Here is a 16,649-nt window from a genome sequence, read left to right on the forward strand (position 1 = left end):
ATGTTCAATTGCTTAATTTTTAATCCGTCTACACTTATGTTTGGATAGATCTGTTTTAATCTAAGGTGTATCCCTTAATTTAGGATATATTGTCTTTGTCAAACCGTCCTATAGACTTGTGTTTTTATCATGCTGCTAGAATCTGTCTTGTGGAATTGTGATTCATCCTTTTGGTGAATCTGTCATGTGGTCTTACAAACCCATCTACTTATGGATGTTAAGGACATATTTTATGTAGTTGGCTAATCCTTTGACAAAACGCACTTTACTTGTATTTGGGTAGATCTAGGATGTGTTTAATACTTCAAGAAACATGTTGTTCAAGTCTAGTATTAAAGCCATGAAGATTGGACCAAGAAACAAGTGAAGAAAAGCTTTTCACTAAAGCTAGACAAATAGCTCGACAGTTGCTCGACAGATAACTATCTATCAAGGTTTAATGAGGCTCGACAGATACTATCTATCGAGGTATCTATCAAGGTTACGGAAATCAGAATTTTCATATCTGATTTTCGGCCCAAGCTTATGTATTTGTGTAGGGTTTCTTTTCTCACAACCCTAAACATATATAAGGCTTATTTTAGAGGCTGTCACATAAGAGAAAATAAGGAGAACACATGCAAAAAGTGGCTGAAGCCTTATTCTCTCTGAAAGAAGCTATTGCGTCTTTGCGCCTTAGGGTTTTGTAACCAAGTGCTTCTTGATCTTCATTGTTGATGAAGTGAAGAACTTTGTAGCCAACATTCTTCTTCCTCAAGTTGGTGAGTGAGTCATGTACTGGGATTCGTGCAAAGGAGTTAGTTACATACTGGGATCCGTGCATCAAAGGGTGGCGTTCATATATTGAAGAGTTCAGAGGTTCTAAAGCAGTAGAAGGTTTCCACTGTAAGTTCATCTACGGGGATTGTAAAGTCTAGGGACAAAAGTTTTGTACTAGATCTGAAACTTCTCTTTACTATAGTGAATTGTTTTTCGGTAAGGTTTCCTCCCAGGTTTTTTTACTGTGAAATTGGTTTGTTTCATTGGTTTTCCTGGGTCATCATATCTTGTCTTATTTACTTTTTTGTTGCATATGATTTTGACATGATTGATTTTTTTTTTAACAAGTTTTATTCATAATAAATCTAATTAACAACTTGAGTTTAAAACTTGTTAATTCTATCAACCGGGGTCTAAATTTCCCAACAGTGGAATTGCAATTCATCTTTTTGGTGAATCCGTCATGTGGTTTTATAAATCCGTCCACTTGTGGAATTGTAGTCCCAATATAACTATTTTAACCTGTCCAGTTATGGACTTTTATTTTACATGGTGGTTGAGCCCATCTTATGGACCCGTCACCTAATTGTCGTCTCGTTGGATGAAACCGTCCACTATGTGGGCTTATCCCATCGTCCTCTCCGTCTATCCTGTCTTTGTCTTTGTCCATTTTTTGGACATGCGTTTTCGTGGACTTGTAGCCTTATAGCTCAACACATTGTTGAAGCCGTTCACTTTAGGATTTTATTACCATCAACTTTTTGGATGATGAAGGCATATAAACGTAGATAACACATGATATTTCTGAATGACTTCTCTTATTGTGGTAAACATGTATTTAAAATTGTTCCATAAAACAAAAACTTGCCCGTTGGGCTTAAAAGGACTATAAGTGAAAGCTTCAACTAAAATAAAAAAATTAACTAAAAAAGAAATAAACTGGGATTGAGGAGCGTGATATTATTGTCGTCTTTGTCACCACCTACTGGTAGTACTTCTTCAGGTGCTCTATGTTCCATGGGTGATGCAACTTTTTCCCTTCCAGCGTCTCCAGGTAGTATGTTCCCTTCCTATGCCATAACGTGATCCTGTACGGTCCTTCCCAATTCGGTCCTAACTTTCCCTGAGAGGTGTCTTTTGTAGCGTCGGTTACCTTCCTTAAGACAAGATCTCCCACTTGGAAGTCCCTGTGCCTGACTTTGGAGTTGTAATGCTTCGCCATGAGGTTCTGGTACCACGCTAATTTTTGCTCGGCTGTTGCCCTAACTTCCTCCACCAAATTAAGCTGTAAGCGAATCGCTTCATTGTTCTTGCTCTCGTCGTGGTTCCCTACCTGGTAGCTTGTAAACCCCACTTTTGCTAGGATGACTGCTTCGCTACTGTATGCCAACTGAAATGGTGTATCTCCTGTTGGTGTCCTTGCCGTTGTCTTGTATGCCCATAAAACACTCGGTAATTCATCTGGCCATATGCCTTTTGTTCCTTCGAGCCGAGTCTTGATGATTTTGAGCAAGGATTGGTTCGTGACTTCAACCTATCCATTGGCTTGCGAGTGGGCGGGTGACGAGTAATGGTTCCTGATTCCTAGTTGTGAAAAAAAGTCTCTAAATGCATCGTTGTCGAACTGCTTCCCGTTGTCTGAGACAAGAACCCTAGGTATACCATACCTACAAATGATGTTCCTCCATACGAAACTTCGTATATTCCTTTTCGTGATAGTGGCCAAAGCTTCCGCTTCCACCCATTTGGTGAAGTAGTCAATGTTGACCACTAGGAACTCCAGCTGTCTTATCGCTGTTAGGAAGGGACCCATGATATCTAACCCCCATTATACAAACGGCTATGGAGCCGTCATAGGGGTGAGCTCTTCTGTTGGTTGCCTTATTAGATTGCCAAACCTCTGGCACTTGTCACAGGCTCTGACATATGCGTCGGCATCCTTTTGCATGGTTGGCCAGTAATATCTTGCCCAAATTAGCTTATGCACCAAAGACCGCGATCCAGAGTGATTTCCATAGATTCCTTCATGGCCCTCTCTTATAACGTAGTTTGCTTCTTCAAGGGGGAGGCACCTCAGGTATGGTTAGGAGAAACCCCTCTTGTATAGGACGTCTTTATTAAAATGAAACGGGCCGCTTTAACCTTCAACTTCCTCGCGGCCTCCTTGTCATCTGGTAGCTCACCGGTCTTCAGGTAGGCTGCTATTGGAGTCATCCAATAGTGTTCATCGCTTATCTCATGCACGTTGGTATTGTCTATTAGTGATGAGAGTTGAACGAATGATAATACCTAATCGGGGACTAACATAGGTTCTGCTGAAGCTGCTTTAGCAAGGTAGTCGGCACATTGGTTCTCCTCCCTTGGGATTTGAACCAATTTCATTTGGAGTTTACTAACTCGACCCTTCACTTCCTTAAGATACCTCTTCATTCGTTTATTCTTGCACTCATAACTGCCATTAACATGACTGGTTACGATTTGGGAATCGGAGTGTACAATCACACTCTTAGCTCCTACTGCTATTGCGAGGTCCAGTCCTGCTATCAAGGCTTCATATTCTGCTTCATTATTGGTTATGGAAAAGCCCAAACGGTTCATGCACTCGATCTTATCTCCTTCTGGAGTGTGGAGTACCACGCTGGCCCCACCTGCATGTCTATTGAAGGATCTATCTGTGTGGATGCTCCATTGGGGAACTTCCTCTGCCCTTGGTCTTCCATGAGAGTGAACTCAGCGATGAAGTCAGCTACTACCTGTCCCTTCATAGCAGTGCATGGTCGGTACTGTATGTCGAACTCACTCAGCTCGACCGCCCATAATGCCATCTGTCCTACAGCTTCAGGGCTACTCATAGCTCTTCGCAAGGGTTTATCTGTCAGGACAATTATGGTATGTGCTTGTAAATATGGCTTGATTTTTCGTGCCGCAGTCACTAATGTGAAGGCTAGCTTTTCCATCTGAGGGTACCTTTCTTCTGCTCTTCTGAGCACTCAGCTTGTAAAATATACGAGCCTTTGCACCTTATCTTCTTCTCTGATAAGAGCCGTACTGACGGCCGCTGGGGAGACGGCCAGGTATAGAAACAGCTCTTCCCCTAGCTTGGACGGGCTGAGTAATGGCGGAGAAGAGAGATACGCCTTCAAATTTTCAAACGCCTGCTGGCATTCGTTTGTCCATTCAAACGATCTCCTCAGCATGCGAAAGAAAGGGAGACACTTATCCGTCGCCCTTGAGACGAACCTGTTTAGAGCTGCTATTTTGCCATTCAAGCTTTGTACTTCTTTTACCATCTTTGGTGGAGCCAATTCCATTATCGCCTTTACTTTCTCTAGATGGGCCTCGATACCCCTTTGGGATACCATGAATCCCAAAAACTTTCCTGCAATTACCCCGAACACACATTTGTTCGGATTAAATTTCATGTTGTAAGACCGAAGGGTATCGAAGGTCTCCTGGAGGTCACTCAAGTGGTCGGCCTCCTGTATGCTTTTCACCAGCATGTCGTCTACGTAAACTTGCACATTCCTTCCAATCTGGTGTGTGAACATCCTGTTCATCAACCTCTGATACGTGGCTCCTACATTCTTGAGTCCGAAGGGCATTACTTTGTAGCAGAAGAGCCCTTGGCTCATAACAAACGACGTCTTCTCCTGGTCGGCTTCACCCAATTTGATCTGGTTGTAGGCGAAGAATGCGTCCATGAAGCTTAACAGTTGATGTCTTGCAGTTGAGTCTACCAGGGTATCAATACGTGGGAGCGGGTAACTGTCCTTAGGGCAGGCCCTATTTAGATCCGTGAAATCACACATCCTCCACTTTCCATTGGCCTTCTTAACCATCATCACGTTTGCCAACCAGTCTGGATAGTATACTTCACGTATGAAGTCTGCTTCCTGTAATTCTGCACTTCCTCGACTATGGCTTTGTCTCGCTCTGTGGCGAACACTCGTTTTTTTTGTCGGACGGGAAAGAATGAGGGCGATACATTCAACCTATGGACTATGATCGACGGATCGATTCCCGGCATGTCCTCATGACTCCAAGCGAATACATCTTGGTTTCTCCTTAGGAATGTTGCGAGTGCTTGCCGTACTAATTGGCTGGCCAAAGTACCTATTCGCGTGGCCTGCTCGGGCCTAGAATCATCGAGGGGTACTTCTTCCAATTCTTCCACTAGTTCTGCTACCGTCCTCTATTCTTCTATATTCATGGCTTGGAGGTGGTCGTCCATCTCCATCATAGCTATGTAGCATTCGCATGCGGCCACTTGATTTCTACGCAGCTCTCCGACCCTATACTCGGTAGGGAATTTGATCATTAAATGGTAGGTCGAAGTCATAGCCTTCCATAAATTGAGGGTGGGTCGTCAGAGGATGGTATTGTAGGCAAACGAGCAATCAACTACGAGAAACGCCACGCCTTTAGTGATTTGTTAGGGGTAATCGCCCACCATCAGAGACAATGTGACCGCACCAAGGGGGTAAACCCTTGTCCCTCCAAAGTCGACGAGTGGGGCGTTCGTCGGAACCAGTCTCTCTCTACCAATCCCTATCTGCTAGAATGCGGGGTAGTAGAGGATGTCAACCAAGCTTCCGTTGTCAACCAAAACCCAGTGCATATTGTAGCCTCCCGCTCATATATAGATGACAAGTGCGTCATCATGCGGGTGGTGAAGACGTCGTGCATCCTTTTCCGAAAACTCGATGATAGGGTTATCAATTCGCGTCATCTTCAGTACAGAACCCATCAGTTGGACCCTCTGAACCATCCTTAGATATGTTTTACAGGCCTTTTTGGACAACCCTGCAATCGTAGTACCCCCTACAATCATTCTTATGTCTTCTATCAGTGGTCTGGGGCACTCGTTCTCCTGTCGAGGAGCTTGGTCCTGCGGTGGATCCGTCTTTTCTTTGCTAACGAATCTTTGCAGCTTTACTTGCTTGATAAGAGCTTCAATCTGTTGCTTTAAGTCGTAGCAATTAGCCGTGTCATGGCTGTAATCACGATGGAAACGGAAATATTTGTCCCTTGACCTTTTGTTAGGATCTCCTTTCAGCTTGCCGGGAAAAGTTAGGACTCCATCATCCTTAATTTGCATCCGCACTTGGTCAACCGGAGCTGTCAGCGGGGTGAAGCTTATGAATTTCCCCGCGGGTGGCTTGGAGCGTCTGTCCTCCCACCGTTCAATGGTCTTAGCCATCTTCCGTCCTCTGTCTGGCCATACATCTTCTTGTATTTCCCTTTTCCTGGGCTTCTCTTCTCAGGCTAGTAGTGCGTCTTCCACGTTCATGTACTTGGTCGCCCTGTAGAGCACTTCTGACATAGTTTTTGGGTCATTCTTGTATAGAGAAAATAGGAACTTACCCTTCCGTAACCCATTGGTGAATACCTCCACGAGTCTTTTGCCGTCCGCTTCGTCGATTGAGAGGGTCTCCTTGTTAAAGCGAGCTATGTAAGATCTTAGCGTCTTGTCTTCCCATTGCCTAATGTTCATCAAGCATGCCGTGGATTTCTTATACATGTGACCCCCGATAAAGTGTGAAGCGAATTGGGCACTCAACTCCTTGAAAGTGCCAATGGAGTTGGGCGTCAGTCTGCTAAACCAGATCCTTGTAGGCCCTTTCAACGTGGTGGGAAAGGCTCGGCACATAATCTCGTCCGGCACTCCTTGAAGGTGCATGATGGTCTTGAAAGACTCCAAGTAGTCTAAGGGGTCTTTGGACCCGTCATAGCTTTCCACCTACGGCATACAAAATTTCGCGGGAAGGGGGCATGAACTGATGAACGCTGTGAATGGCGAATCAGTTCTCATGACCAAGTCATCAAGATCACTAGACACCTGTCCTCTGAGGGCGTTCATCATAAAGTCCATCCGCTCCCTCATGATTTGCATCTTAGCGACTATGTGAGGTGGGACAATATCAGTGACAGATGGTCGGCTTGTATCCTGCCGTTCCAGTCTGCTCGGAGCATTGCTGCCCTCCGGCCCCTCCTAGTTCCTTCTCTCAGTGCTTGTTCCTTCTTGGTCTTCCTCCTGTGTACTAAGGCCTGCATTCTTTTGCCGCAACTGCTCCTCCAGATCATGATTTTGCTTGGTGAGGCGCTCCACCGCTGCTGCGAGGGTTTGAACTTGTCTTTCCAAGGCCATGGTGTGCGGTTTGTCACCCTGATTATTGTTGGTTGTTGCCATCGAATGAGTGAGTACCATGCAACTTTTGTCCGGGAAGCGGTACATATGGCTTATTTCAATGATCTAACGATTTCCTATAGACGGCGCTAACTGATGATGACGAAAAACCACCAGTTAGTCACACGGTCCTCACGAGCTCAAAAAAATGCCTGCACAACAAAAAGAGATAACCTAACAGAGAGCACCGGTGTGGTGTCGGCCAAATACCCTCCGAAGTTCAAGTTAGAACTTTACACAACTCTAGAGTGTTAGAGTTGGGATGAATTATGCGTATCTTGATTTGTGAGGGTTTTGGGGGTATTTATAGTAGTGTAGGGTTGACATTCATGCCTTGGCCAAGAAGTTCTTTCTTTCTAGGAAAGAACCTCTTGGATTTTGCTTATTTCCTAGAGTTCTTTTCCTTGTAGGGAAGATCATCATTAATGGCGTATATTGCGGAAGCTTTCTTGATTGGAATTCTATTCATATTAGGACTCTTAGAGTTAATCGTGAGACGCAAGTTGTTTCCATTTACGAGTCCTTGGAGATTTGTCAAACCAAATGAATACCACGTGGCCCTCAGATCCGTCCACTGTGTATCCGTGCACCCTTAACCAGTCCACTATCAGCCTACCAATCTAATACCATCACGTTCGTTTAAATGTACCCGTCATCTATTATTTTTACCCTCTTCAAGCAGTGGTCCAATCTCTAGCTCATCTCTCTCAACCCTAACCAAAACCATTTTTGTGATTTGTAGGTTTGTTCCTAAAGTGGGTGTGGTTTCTGCCATGGGTGGGTGTTTATGGGTTTGTTCCTAAGGTAGGTGTTCTTCTTCTTCTTCTTCTTCTGCCGTGGGTGTTTGTGGGTTTATTCCTAGGTTCCTGAGGTTGTTCTTGATTTGGGTCTGGAGAAAGGGTTCTGCCGTGGGTCTTTGTGGGTTTGCTCTTGATTTGATCTAGAGAAAGGGTCTAGCCTTCGGAGAATGAAGAACAAAGGAGAATGAAAAAGGAAAAAGAACATGGAAAGTGAATTCGAGTTTGAAAGACTCGAGATGTTAGTTTCCTAAATAGTTTGAAAACGATACTAAGTTACGACATTGTTTTAAAAATGTTGTTATTTTGAAAAAAATCACAAGAGAGGGTTCTAAATGGAAGGCTATTTTTAACCATTTTAATTTTCAAATTCAATGATAAATTGCTTCATCCCCAATTAACTTGAAATGACATCCTATATTATTTTTTTTTTAAAAAAAAACCCTTGAAACGACTCAATTCACATGAAAAAAGTATAGGTGATTTTTATATATTGATAAACTCTTTATTAAGCTCTAAAGTTCTTAACCTTTTTTTCAAGATTAAAAAAAAAAAAAAAACTCTTATTTTTTTATTTTGTTTTTCTTAAATAGTGTATCAAACATATTAAAATGACTCATAACATGTCACCCGCTTACTGAACGAATTGTGTTCAGGGTTGATGGTTTTTGACTTTTGACTTTTGACAAGGGTATTAAATGTGTTGAGTTAGAGTTAAATTATGTATTTGAATATTTTTGACATAATATGACATGTACAAAATCTACTAACACAAATTACTATGCCTATATTAAAATAATAAAATTAACAATGAAATTGGACAAAATTACACCGAATAATAAAGTTAAAATGCCAAAATTTAAAAATGAAAATCAATTGAAAGTACGTCATAATTAGACCATGCAATTTGTAATTTAGTCAAAATTTAAGGTAGCAAATGTAAATGACCATCAAATAACAAATTTGACCATAATCCTCCTAAATTTATGAGTCACTATTAGTTGGATATTTGGTATCTAGCTAAAGTGTTAGACATTGATGCTTGAAGCTGCTTCACGTGGTGGCACCTTGCATGCCATGGGATCAGTGCTTTGAGGCAATAACAGTCTATGCTACCTTGTTGTGGACCTTGCATACTCCTGTTGCCTAAGTAACAACGTGACAATGGGTTTTGTGAAGGTGATGGATCTGTGGTCATGGCTGCGCAAATTGCAGGCCATGTGTGTGCTATCAGCTATGGACATCATGTGAATCATGTATAGTGAATGAGCCATGGCAGCCTTGCATGGCTTGTCCATGTGCAAATTGATGAAGTAGTGTGTGAGTTTAACACTTCAACCAACAATTTAGTTTTTTAAATCACAATGACAACCCATAGCTCTTTTTTAATTTCCCATTTCATAATGAAATCTTTTAAAACAAGAGACTTTAACAATTAAACCAATTAGAACTCACATTTGATTTTAGGATAAAAATCGTTATACATACTCTGTTTGTTTAATCTAAGTGTATATGTATGTGAAGTTTTCTTCTAGAAACTTGAACCTCTAACCTTGCATCTCATATCTTACAAGCACTTATACTTTTGGAGTGATCATCGTATCAAAGATGTGTGTGGTCACACTCATTTTTTTTTTAAACTAAAATCATGTGTTGAAAATTTGGTTTCAATTAATGGGTAGTGTATGTAAAAAGCATTACCCTTAATTTTATCATTGACAGTATACTCTCAAGAATAACTACTAAAAAAAGTAATTGAAATTTTTTTTTTCATAGCCTTAACCAAACTGTCAAGGTAAAATCTGATAGGAACGAACAGTTAAAAACAAAAGCTGATAAGAACGAAGAATTAAAAATAAAATTTGATGAGAATAAATTAGTTGATAATAAAAATATGATTAAAAACATTAATATTAACAGGTAGGATTAATTAAAAATAAAATTTGATAAGAACAAATTACTAAATTAGTTGATAATTAACATTACACCTGGCAATCAGGTAGGATATCCAATTGGTATAACAGCTTCTAAAAACTAACTTTTATTTATGGGTCATGCTAACAGGTGCCCTTAGGGCACTGGTTGACAATCTATTTTAAAAAAGTTTTGATACCATTTTTATGGGAAATGAAAAAAGTTGTCAAAACATTAATTACTTTGTTTTTCTTTTCCTATAAAATTTTTCTTTAAATGGATTATTAACGTTTTTCCTAAGAGTATTCGTTAGCATATCCCTTTATCTAATAATAATAATAATAATAATAATAATAATAATAGGTAAAACTGAGAGAAACTCAAATTAAAATTCCAAATTAGAGTTCCAATTTTGCACCATATGTCCTAAATTATTTATTCTTAAAGGGTTTTATTTCTTAATTTTAAAATCAAATATGGGACCACATCATAAATATTCATGCAAGTGAGTTATTAAGTACAAAAACCAAAGGCTTTAGAATAAATGAATCATAAAAATAAAAAGTGCTTCACAATAATTTTATAAAAAAATGTACAATTTATATTTTATACTTAATAATATACTAGAAAATTTTTAAAGATTTAAAAAAATATATAAAAATGACTATCAATAGTATTTAAATTATATATATATATGAATTATATTATGCATTTTATTGTATATCTTCAAGTGTATCCATGCATATGTATGGGGTTACAAGTTAGTTTTATATAAAAACTAGTATTAAAGCCAGGCGATGCACAGCTTAATTAAAAAATTATATATAAATAAATCATAATTAATGAACCATACGAATAAAACCACATTAATTTATAACTATAATTAAGTCACTTATACGAACACCATTTATGACTTCATAACTTTTTTTTAGAAACTTCATGACTCCACATGTTTGGCTTCATAGAACCCTTTACGAATCTTTATGCAAAATTAAATATTTATAAGAATCAATAAAATAAATGATGAGCAAAATGAATAAAAAAAGATTTGGAACTAAATCATATGTAATATATATATTACTCTCGTGCAGCTTAATTCACAAAGCATGAAATAAACTAAAATACCTAAAAAAGAAGAAGAATGAAGATCTCAAAATAGCAATAACTTCTTATAAACAAATTTGAAAGTTAAGCCATAGAGAGTATTTCAAACTACATGAAATTTATTATATGCACAAAACCTAATCAACATGACGCATGGGTTAGGATTTATAAATAATTCAGGTTGCTATTGATTAGAATTTTAATTAATTCTATTAGGAGTTATTATGAAACACCATACCTTTATGTTTAGTATAAATCTACCTAAAATTCTAAAAAGAAATGACAATGCACTAAGACATGCAAATCTAAATATTAGAAACTAAAACAAAGTGATTTTTTTGTACGATGATAATTAAAGATAGAGATCAAGGTAAAAAATAAGGATTAAATGGATTAGATGAAGAATTTGGATTGTAATCAAATTAAGATTTTTATCAACTTAGAAATTATAGAAGAAGAAAAATTATATATATTTTTTCTTAAAATCTAAAAAGTTAAAAAAAATTTCTACATTTTGGTGAAACTACTTAGTGCAACTATAGCTTCTAAGCCTAATTTTTATTATATAGTATATGATATGATATATGATATATGATATATAGACTTAGATAAGATATACTGATATACATAGGAAAAAAAATTATATAATTGCCGGTAATTTTTACAAAAGCAGAGTCTTTTTGCTAAATAAAGACCAAATTATAATAATAGGAACCATATTTTTAAAAATTGGATTGGACTAGCCAGTTCAACTAGTTAAACTGGGAATCGGGTACTGATTCAGTCCAATAAAAATCCTCAAAACCGATAAAAACAGAGAAAAACTAGGAACAAAAGCAAATTTTTTACTGTACGATTTTTAAAACCATCATAGGAACAGGTCAATGCCATGTTTTTAGATGGAGACAAATAGACATTAGTCATACCATATTCTCTTTGTCTCTATGCTTGATCTCTTTGAGTCCAAAAAAAAAAAAAGTTGATCTCTGTGTCTCTCATGGGCATGAAGTCTCACGCCTTATATGCTATCCTTGGCCTGATGATTTCATTGGCATTACTACCAAATCCTACCATCACAACCAAATGCAGTTTTCCAGCTATATTCAACTTTGGTGCCTCAAATGCAGACACCGGTGGTTACTCAGCATTATTAGGACAAGTTCCACCGCCCAATGGAGAAACATATTTTCACACCCCATCTGGACGGGCTTCTGATGGGCGCCTTATAATTGATTTCATAGGTACTTCCATTGCTCTTAATTAAATCTCCGATTTTTTTTTTTTTTTTTTCATTTTGTGGAAGCACATATCCATTAATATTATGTAGAAAATAGCCAAATACATTAGTGTTAGCATATCTATATGTGTAGAAAATACACGATATAAGATTATAATCTCATAATCTCTATCATTCAACTTCAAGAAATGAATTAAGAAACAAAAAGTTCTATCATTGAACTTCAAGAAATGAATCACAATATCTACTAATATCTTAATCTAAGTGTTCAAGAATGAGTACAAAGTATCTTATACTTATTTATTGGTAGTAAGATTTTTTGTTTTCCCCCTACCGTATGATATACCAAGATATGCTAAATTTTTTTACATTTCTTTGTTTGTTATCAATCTTTGAACTCTACTCTCCCAACCAAAAAAAAAAAAAAAAAACTATTGGTATTTTCATTTTCTCCTTTCTTTTTGGGTTAAGAAATTAAGATGGAAGTCATAAGTATGCTTGATTTAGAGGACTAAGTGTAGCATGCTAGTTCTAATGGTACAAGAAAAACTCTTTGTTGATTTTCAGCGGAAAGCTTTGGGTTACCATATCTTAGTGCTTTTCTGGACTCTGTGGGTTCAAACTTTAGCCACGGAGCCAATTTTGCAACCATTGGATCATCAATCAGACCTTCGAACACAACTGTTGCACAGGGTGGAAATAATCCAATTTCATTGGATGTGCAGTTTGTCCAATTCTCAAATTTTCATAAAAGATCCCAAATATTGAAAAAACTAGGTGACTCCCATGTTTCTTTTCTTAGACATATCATTTGGGTGAGGCTTGTGTCCTGTGGCCAGTTCCTCTGAATATATTGAGATGCGAACATGTGTTTAGTTTTGGACACGTGTTCATATCCTAGCGTGTCCGGTGAAATTAGCTATTGGACACAAGCCCAACCCGTATCATTTTTGTGCAAAAATTTTGATTATCATGTGTTGAAAATGAAATGTGAATATTGTTTCAAAAAATCTGGCACGGGAGGGGTCTTTGAGAAATTGTTACCCAAGGGGAATTATTTTTCTCAAGCTCTGTACACATTTGACATTGGCCAAAATGATCTTACTGCTGGTTACAAACTCAACATGACCACTGAACAAGTTAAGGCATATGTTCCTGATGTATTGGACCAGTTCTCAGATATCATTAAGGTAATACAAATTCACAACAATTACTTCAATTTTTTTTTTTATTCAAGTGTGAGAATGGCTTACAAGTCACATGCAGAAAATATATGGTGTAGGTGGAAGAATATTTTGGGTACACAACAGTCAACACCGGCCCAGTCGGCTGCCTTCCATATGTTATGGACCGATTTCTTATTACAGCGGCCCAAATAGATAAATATGGCTGCGCCAGCCCATTCAATGAGGTGGCCCAATATTTCAATCTCAGATTAAAAGAAGCCCTAGCCCAGCTCAGGAAGGATCTTCCAGAGGCAAGAATCACCTATGTTGATATCTACGCAGTGAAGTACACCCTCATTACCCAAGCCAAAAAATATGGTACTTCCTCGCATCCTTTTTACACTAGTGGATTTGATTTGATAAATAACTACTTCCTGGGCTAATGGACAAAGGTTTTTTTTTTTTTTTTATAAGGCTAATAGACAAAGTTAACGTCACGATTCATAAAATTATTTTTATTTATTATCTAAACAAATTATATAATTTATTATATAAGTAATGTGACTAAAAATACATGTAGATAATTTTACTAAGAAAAATGTTAAAATCACAAATTATTTTACAAGTTTTTTGTTTTTTTAATAAACAGTTGATATAGCAAGTAGTTATTAATGAGTAAAAAAATGATGTTAGTAGTGGGTTTAGAATAGAACCAATAATTTTTTTTTTAATGGAAGAACCAGTAAGAATTTGTCCTATAAATAGTTTTTAAAAAACATTATAAAATAGTTTATGGTTATAACTTTTTTTTTTTTTATCAATTTTAATGTAATGAGTTTAAGAAATTTTTCCTCCAAAATCTATCTTTTGGAGAATTTTTTTTCCTTAATGAATTGTATATGATTTTTTTTTTCCTTGTTGAATTTGAAGGATTCGAGAAGCCTTTTATTGCATGTTGTGGCCATGGTGGGAAATACAATTACAACCAAAAGTACTATTGTGGGTTCAAGAAGACAATAGGTGGCAAAGAGATTGTGATTTCAAATTCATGCAAAGACCCATCGATTCGGGTTAATTGGGATGGGACTCATTTCACGGAGGCCGCTAACGAATAGCTAGTGGCTCATTTACGGACCCACCCATTTCATTGGATATGGCCTCTCAAAGAATGGACAACTAATAAGCACACTGACACACACTCTCTCTTTGGGGTCAAAGAAACCTTTTTCTTAGCCATTTTGTTTTGGAAATAACTTTGCACAAGACAAGAGGGAAGGGGACATCCTTTTGATATGGAATTGTGTATATAGGACTGTAAATAAACCAATCTGTTTATGAATAGTTTAAGCTCGATTTGAGAAAAAACTTGTTTATGTTCATTTGTTTATAAAACAAGTCAAGTTCAAGCCTTAAATTTAAACTCAATTATTAAACAAGATAAGTTCAAATATAATAATACATTCTTGAACAAACTTGTAAATATGAGGGCTCAATTGAACTAGATGTAATATTATATTTTTATATGTATACTTGTCTAAAAATATCTTTATATAAACTTAAAATTGGATTATATAAATTTTATAATAGGTTCATATGAATTCAATTTATTATTTGTAGATTGATGATACCAAGAAAATCAGTAGGCTGGATGCTTCGGACTTGAAAGGACTACTGGTTCTTTCTACGGCCTGAAAAAGAAAGAAAAGCGTATCAAAGGCGACCGGGGCTGCCGGCCAAAAATCCTCCGATGGCAAAGTTAGTTTTTTCCTCTAAGTTATTCGAATTCCAACTTTTTGGAGTAAAAACTCAACATACCTTGGCTTGTCTGAAGCGACCTTTATATAGTGCTCTTATAGACGGTTATTGAGATGGGAACCTCTCCTGGATTAAAGCTGAAACGTAGCGCCATAACCGTCCGGAGTTACATTTCTATTTCACAACGGATACATGACCGTTATGCGTGGGATAAGGGATTGTCACATTTTATTCGGAGATTCTCCCAAGTATGGTACCCTCGTCTGAATTTCCTTCGTCGTGCGCCACCTGCGATTCCAAATGTAAAATCCCTAGTCCATGGATCTTCATGTGGACGAGTCTTCTCAGGGGTAGGCTGTGCGCACCCCACGGACGAGGGATGTAACTTCGCTCACCCTACGGACGTCCTTGTTCGTTACCCTCGTCTGAGGATAACCTCGGACGAGCTCGGAGGGTGATATCCGTCCATGGACGGGTTGGAGTGGTTTGAGTGTTTTCATCCCACATCGGTTGCCCCTCGTCCGGGAGTTATGCGATTGTATCAATAGATTTTAAAACGCACCACGTGTCACACATCCATCAAAGGAGGTTAGTCAAGGTTTACTCCTCCGAGGCATGCGCCACGTGTCACCTTATGATTAGGTCCGTCGTCGCGGTTACGAGACTTTTATGCTTATAAATAGTGGTTTCTCCCTCATGCCCCTCTCACTTTCAAATTTTCCGCTTTGACCTCTCGTCGTCGCTTCGTCTAAGAGTATCCTCAGCGTCCTTAGTGTCCCTCGTCTAGAACCAGGTAATCTTTCTATACTCACTTTAGTTTTCCTTGTTAAGTGTTAGGACGTTTTCAATGGCCTCCTGCTCGTCTAGCGACAGTGTGGTCAGGGCCATAGACGAGTATCATGACGGCTCTAGTTATGACACCTCTAGTAACGTCAGTAGTAGTAGTGGTCACACAGGCGAATATACATGCTGTTCACAGGAGTCCCTATAGAAACTCTTCGAGAGTATTAGGACGGGGGCCGGCCTGCGGGCTGACACCTCGACGAGCTCCCCACCGTCCTCTCCTTTAGACGAACAAGAAACCGTATATAGTTGTGCTCTAGAGGTTCCTTCGAGGACGGACGAGAGAAGGTTAGATTCCCTTAGGACTTGGTTTCAGATTCCTGATGATTTAAACCCTAGGCTAGGCATCGAGGTGAGTGGTGTTGCCGGCCTCGTTTTGGAATAGGTGTTTATGAAGCCTATTTGTTCAGGGGGGCTTAGACTTCCTTTAAATGCCTTTGCTAGGGAATTACTAACTGGCGGGCTTGGGAGTGTGTTCGGCTTAACCCCAACGCATGGAGACTGGTTGTCTCCATGCAAGTCTTATGGATGGAGGTGTTTGACGGGGACCGTCCTATCCGTGGACGAGTTCTGTCTGCTATAAACCCTCAGAGATAAATCAATCTCGAGGCTTTCCATCGATTCACAGCCGGGGGCAATGAGCTCCGCGGTTCAGTCTTTACCCTCGTCGACGAAGCTGGAAGACGGAGTTTCTTCGTCTGACGGTTCTACGGGCGGGGCATCCCGTTGAGATTGGTAGAGACTCATTTGCTCCTTATCTTTTGGAGACATAGGGAACCTTCGTCCAGAAGGTATGTCACGTTCTTCCTTTTTGTTTCTTTTATATTATACTTTTTGTTTGGACGATGGTCTGACCTTATTTTCTTTCTTCCCTTTCCAGCCGTTGG

The 16,649-nt window shown here is 38.7% G+C and overlaps 2 protein-coding genes and 1 pseudogene across 2 annotated transcripts; 1 reads left to right on the forward strand and 2 right to left on the reverse strand.

Annotated features, from left to right (window-relative positions):
- Positions 1 to 1,741: 1,741 nt before the first annotated feature.
- LOC142629029 (uncharacterized) lies at positions 1,742 to 3,357 on the reverse strand. Its single transcript, XM_075803029.1, has 2 exons — positions 3,157 to 3,357; positions 1,742 to 2,188 (listed from the first exon to the last, which is right to left on the reverse strand). Exons 1-2 carry the CDS (start codon positions 3,355 to 3,357, stop codon positions 1,742 to 1,744), a joined length of 648 nt encoding a protein of 215 aa, XP_075659144.1.
- A 2,662-nt stretch (positions 3,358 to 6,019) lies between these two features.
- On the reverse strand, positions 6,020 to 6,439 carry LOC142629030 (uncharacterized). The gene has a single exon (XM_075803030.1). The coding sequence runs from the start codon at positions 6,437 to 6,439 to the stop codon at positions 6,020 to 6,022; it is 420 nt and encodes a 139-aa protein (XP_075659145.1).
- A 5,325-nt stretch (positions 6,440 to 11,764) lies between these two features.
- Positions 11,765 to 14,344, forward strand: LOC142627148 (GDSL esterase/lipase At3g26430-like; annotated as a pseudogene).
- Positions 14,345 to 16,649: the final 2,305 nt, after the last annotated feature.

This window comes from Castanea sativa, chromosome 3 (assembly GCF_040712315.1).
Source record: "Castanea sativa cultivar Marrone di Chiusa Pesio chromosome 3, ASM4071231v1".
Taxonomy (NCBI): domain Eukaryota; kingdom Viridiplantae; phylum Streptophyta; class Magnoliopsida; order Fagales; family Fagaceae; genus Castanea; species Castanea sativa.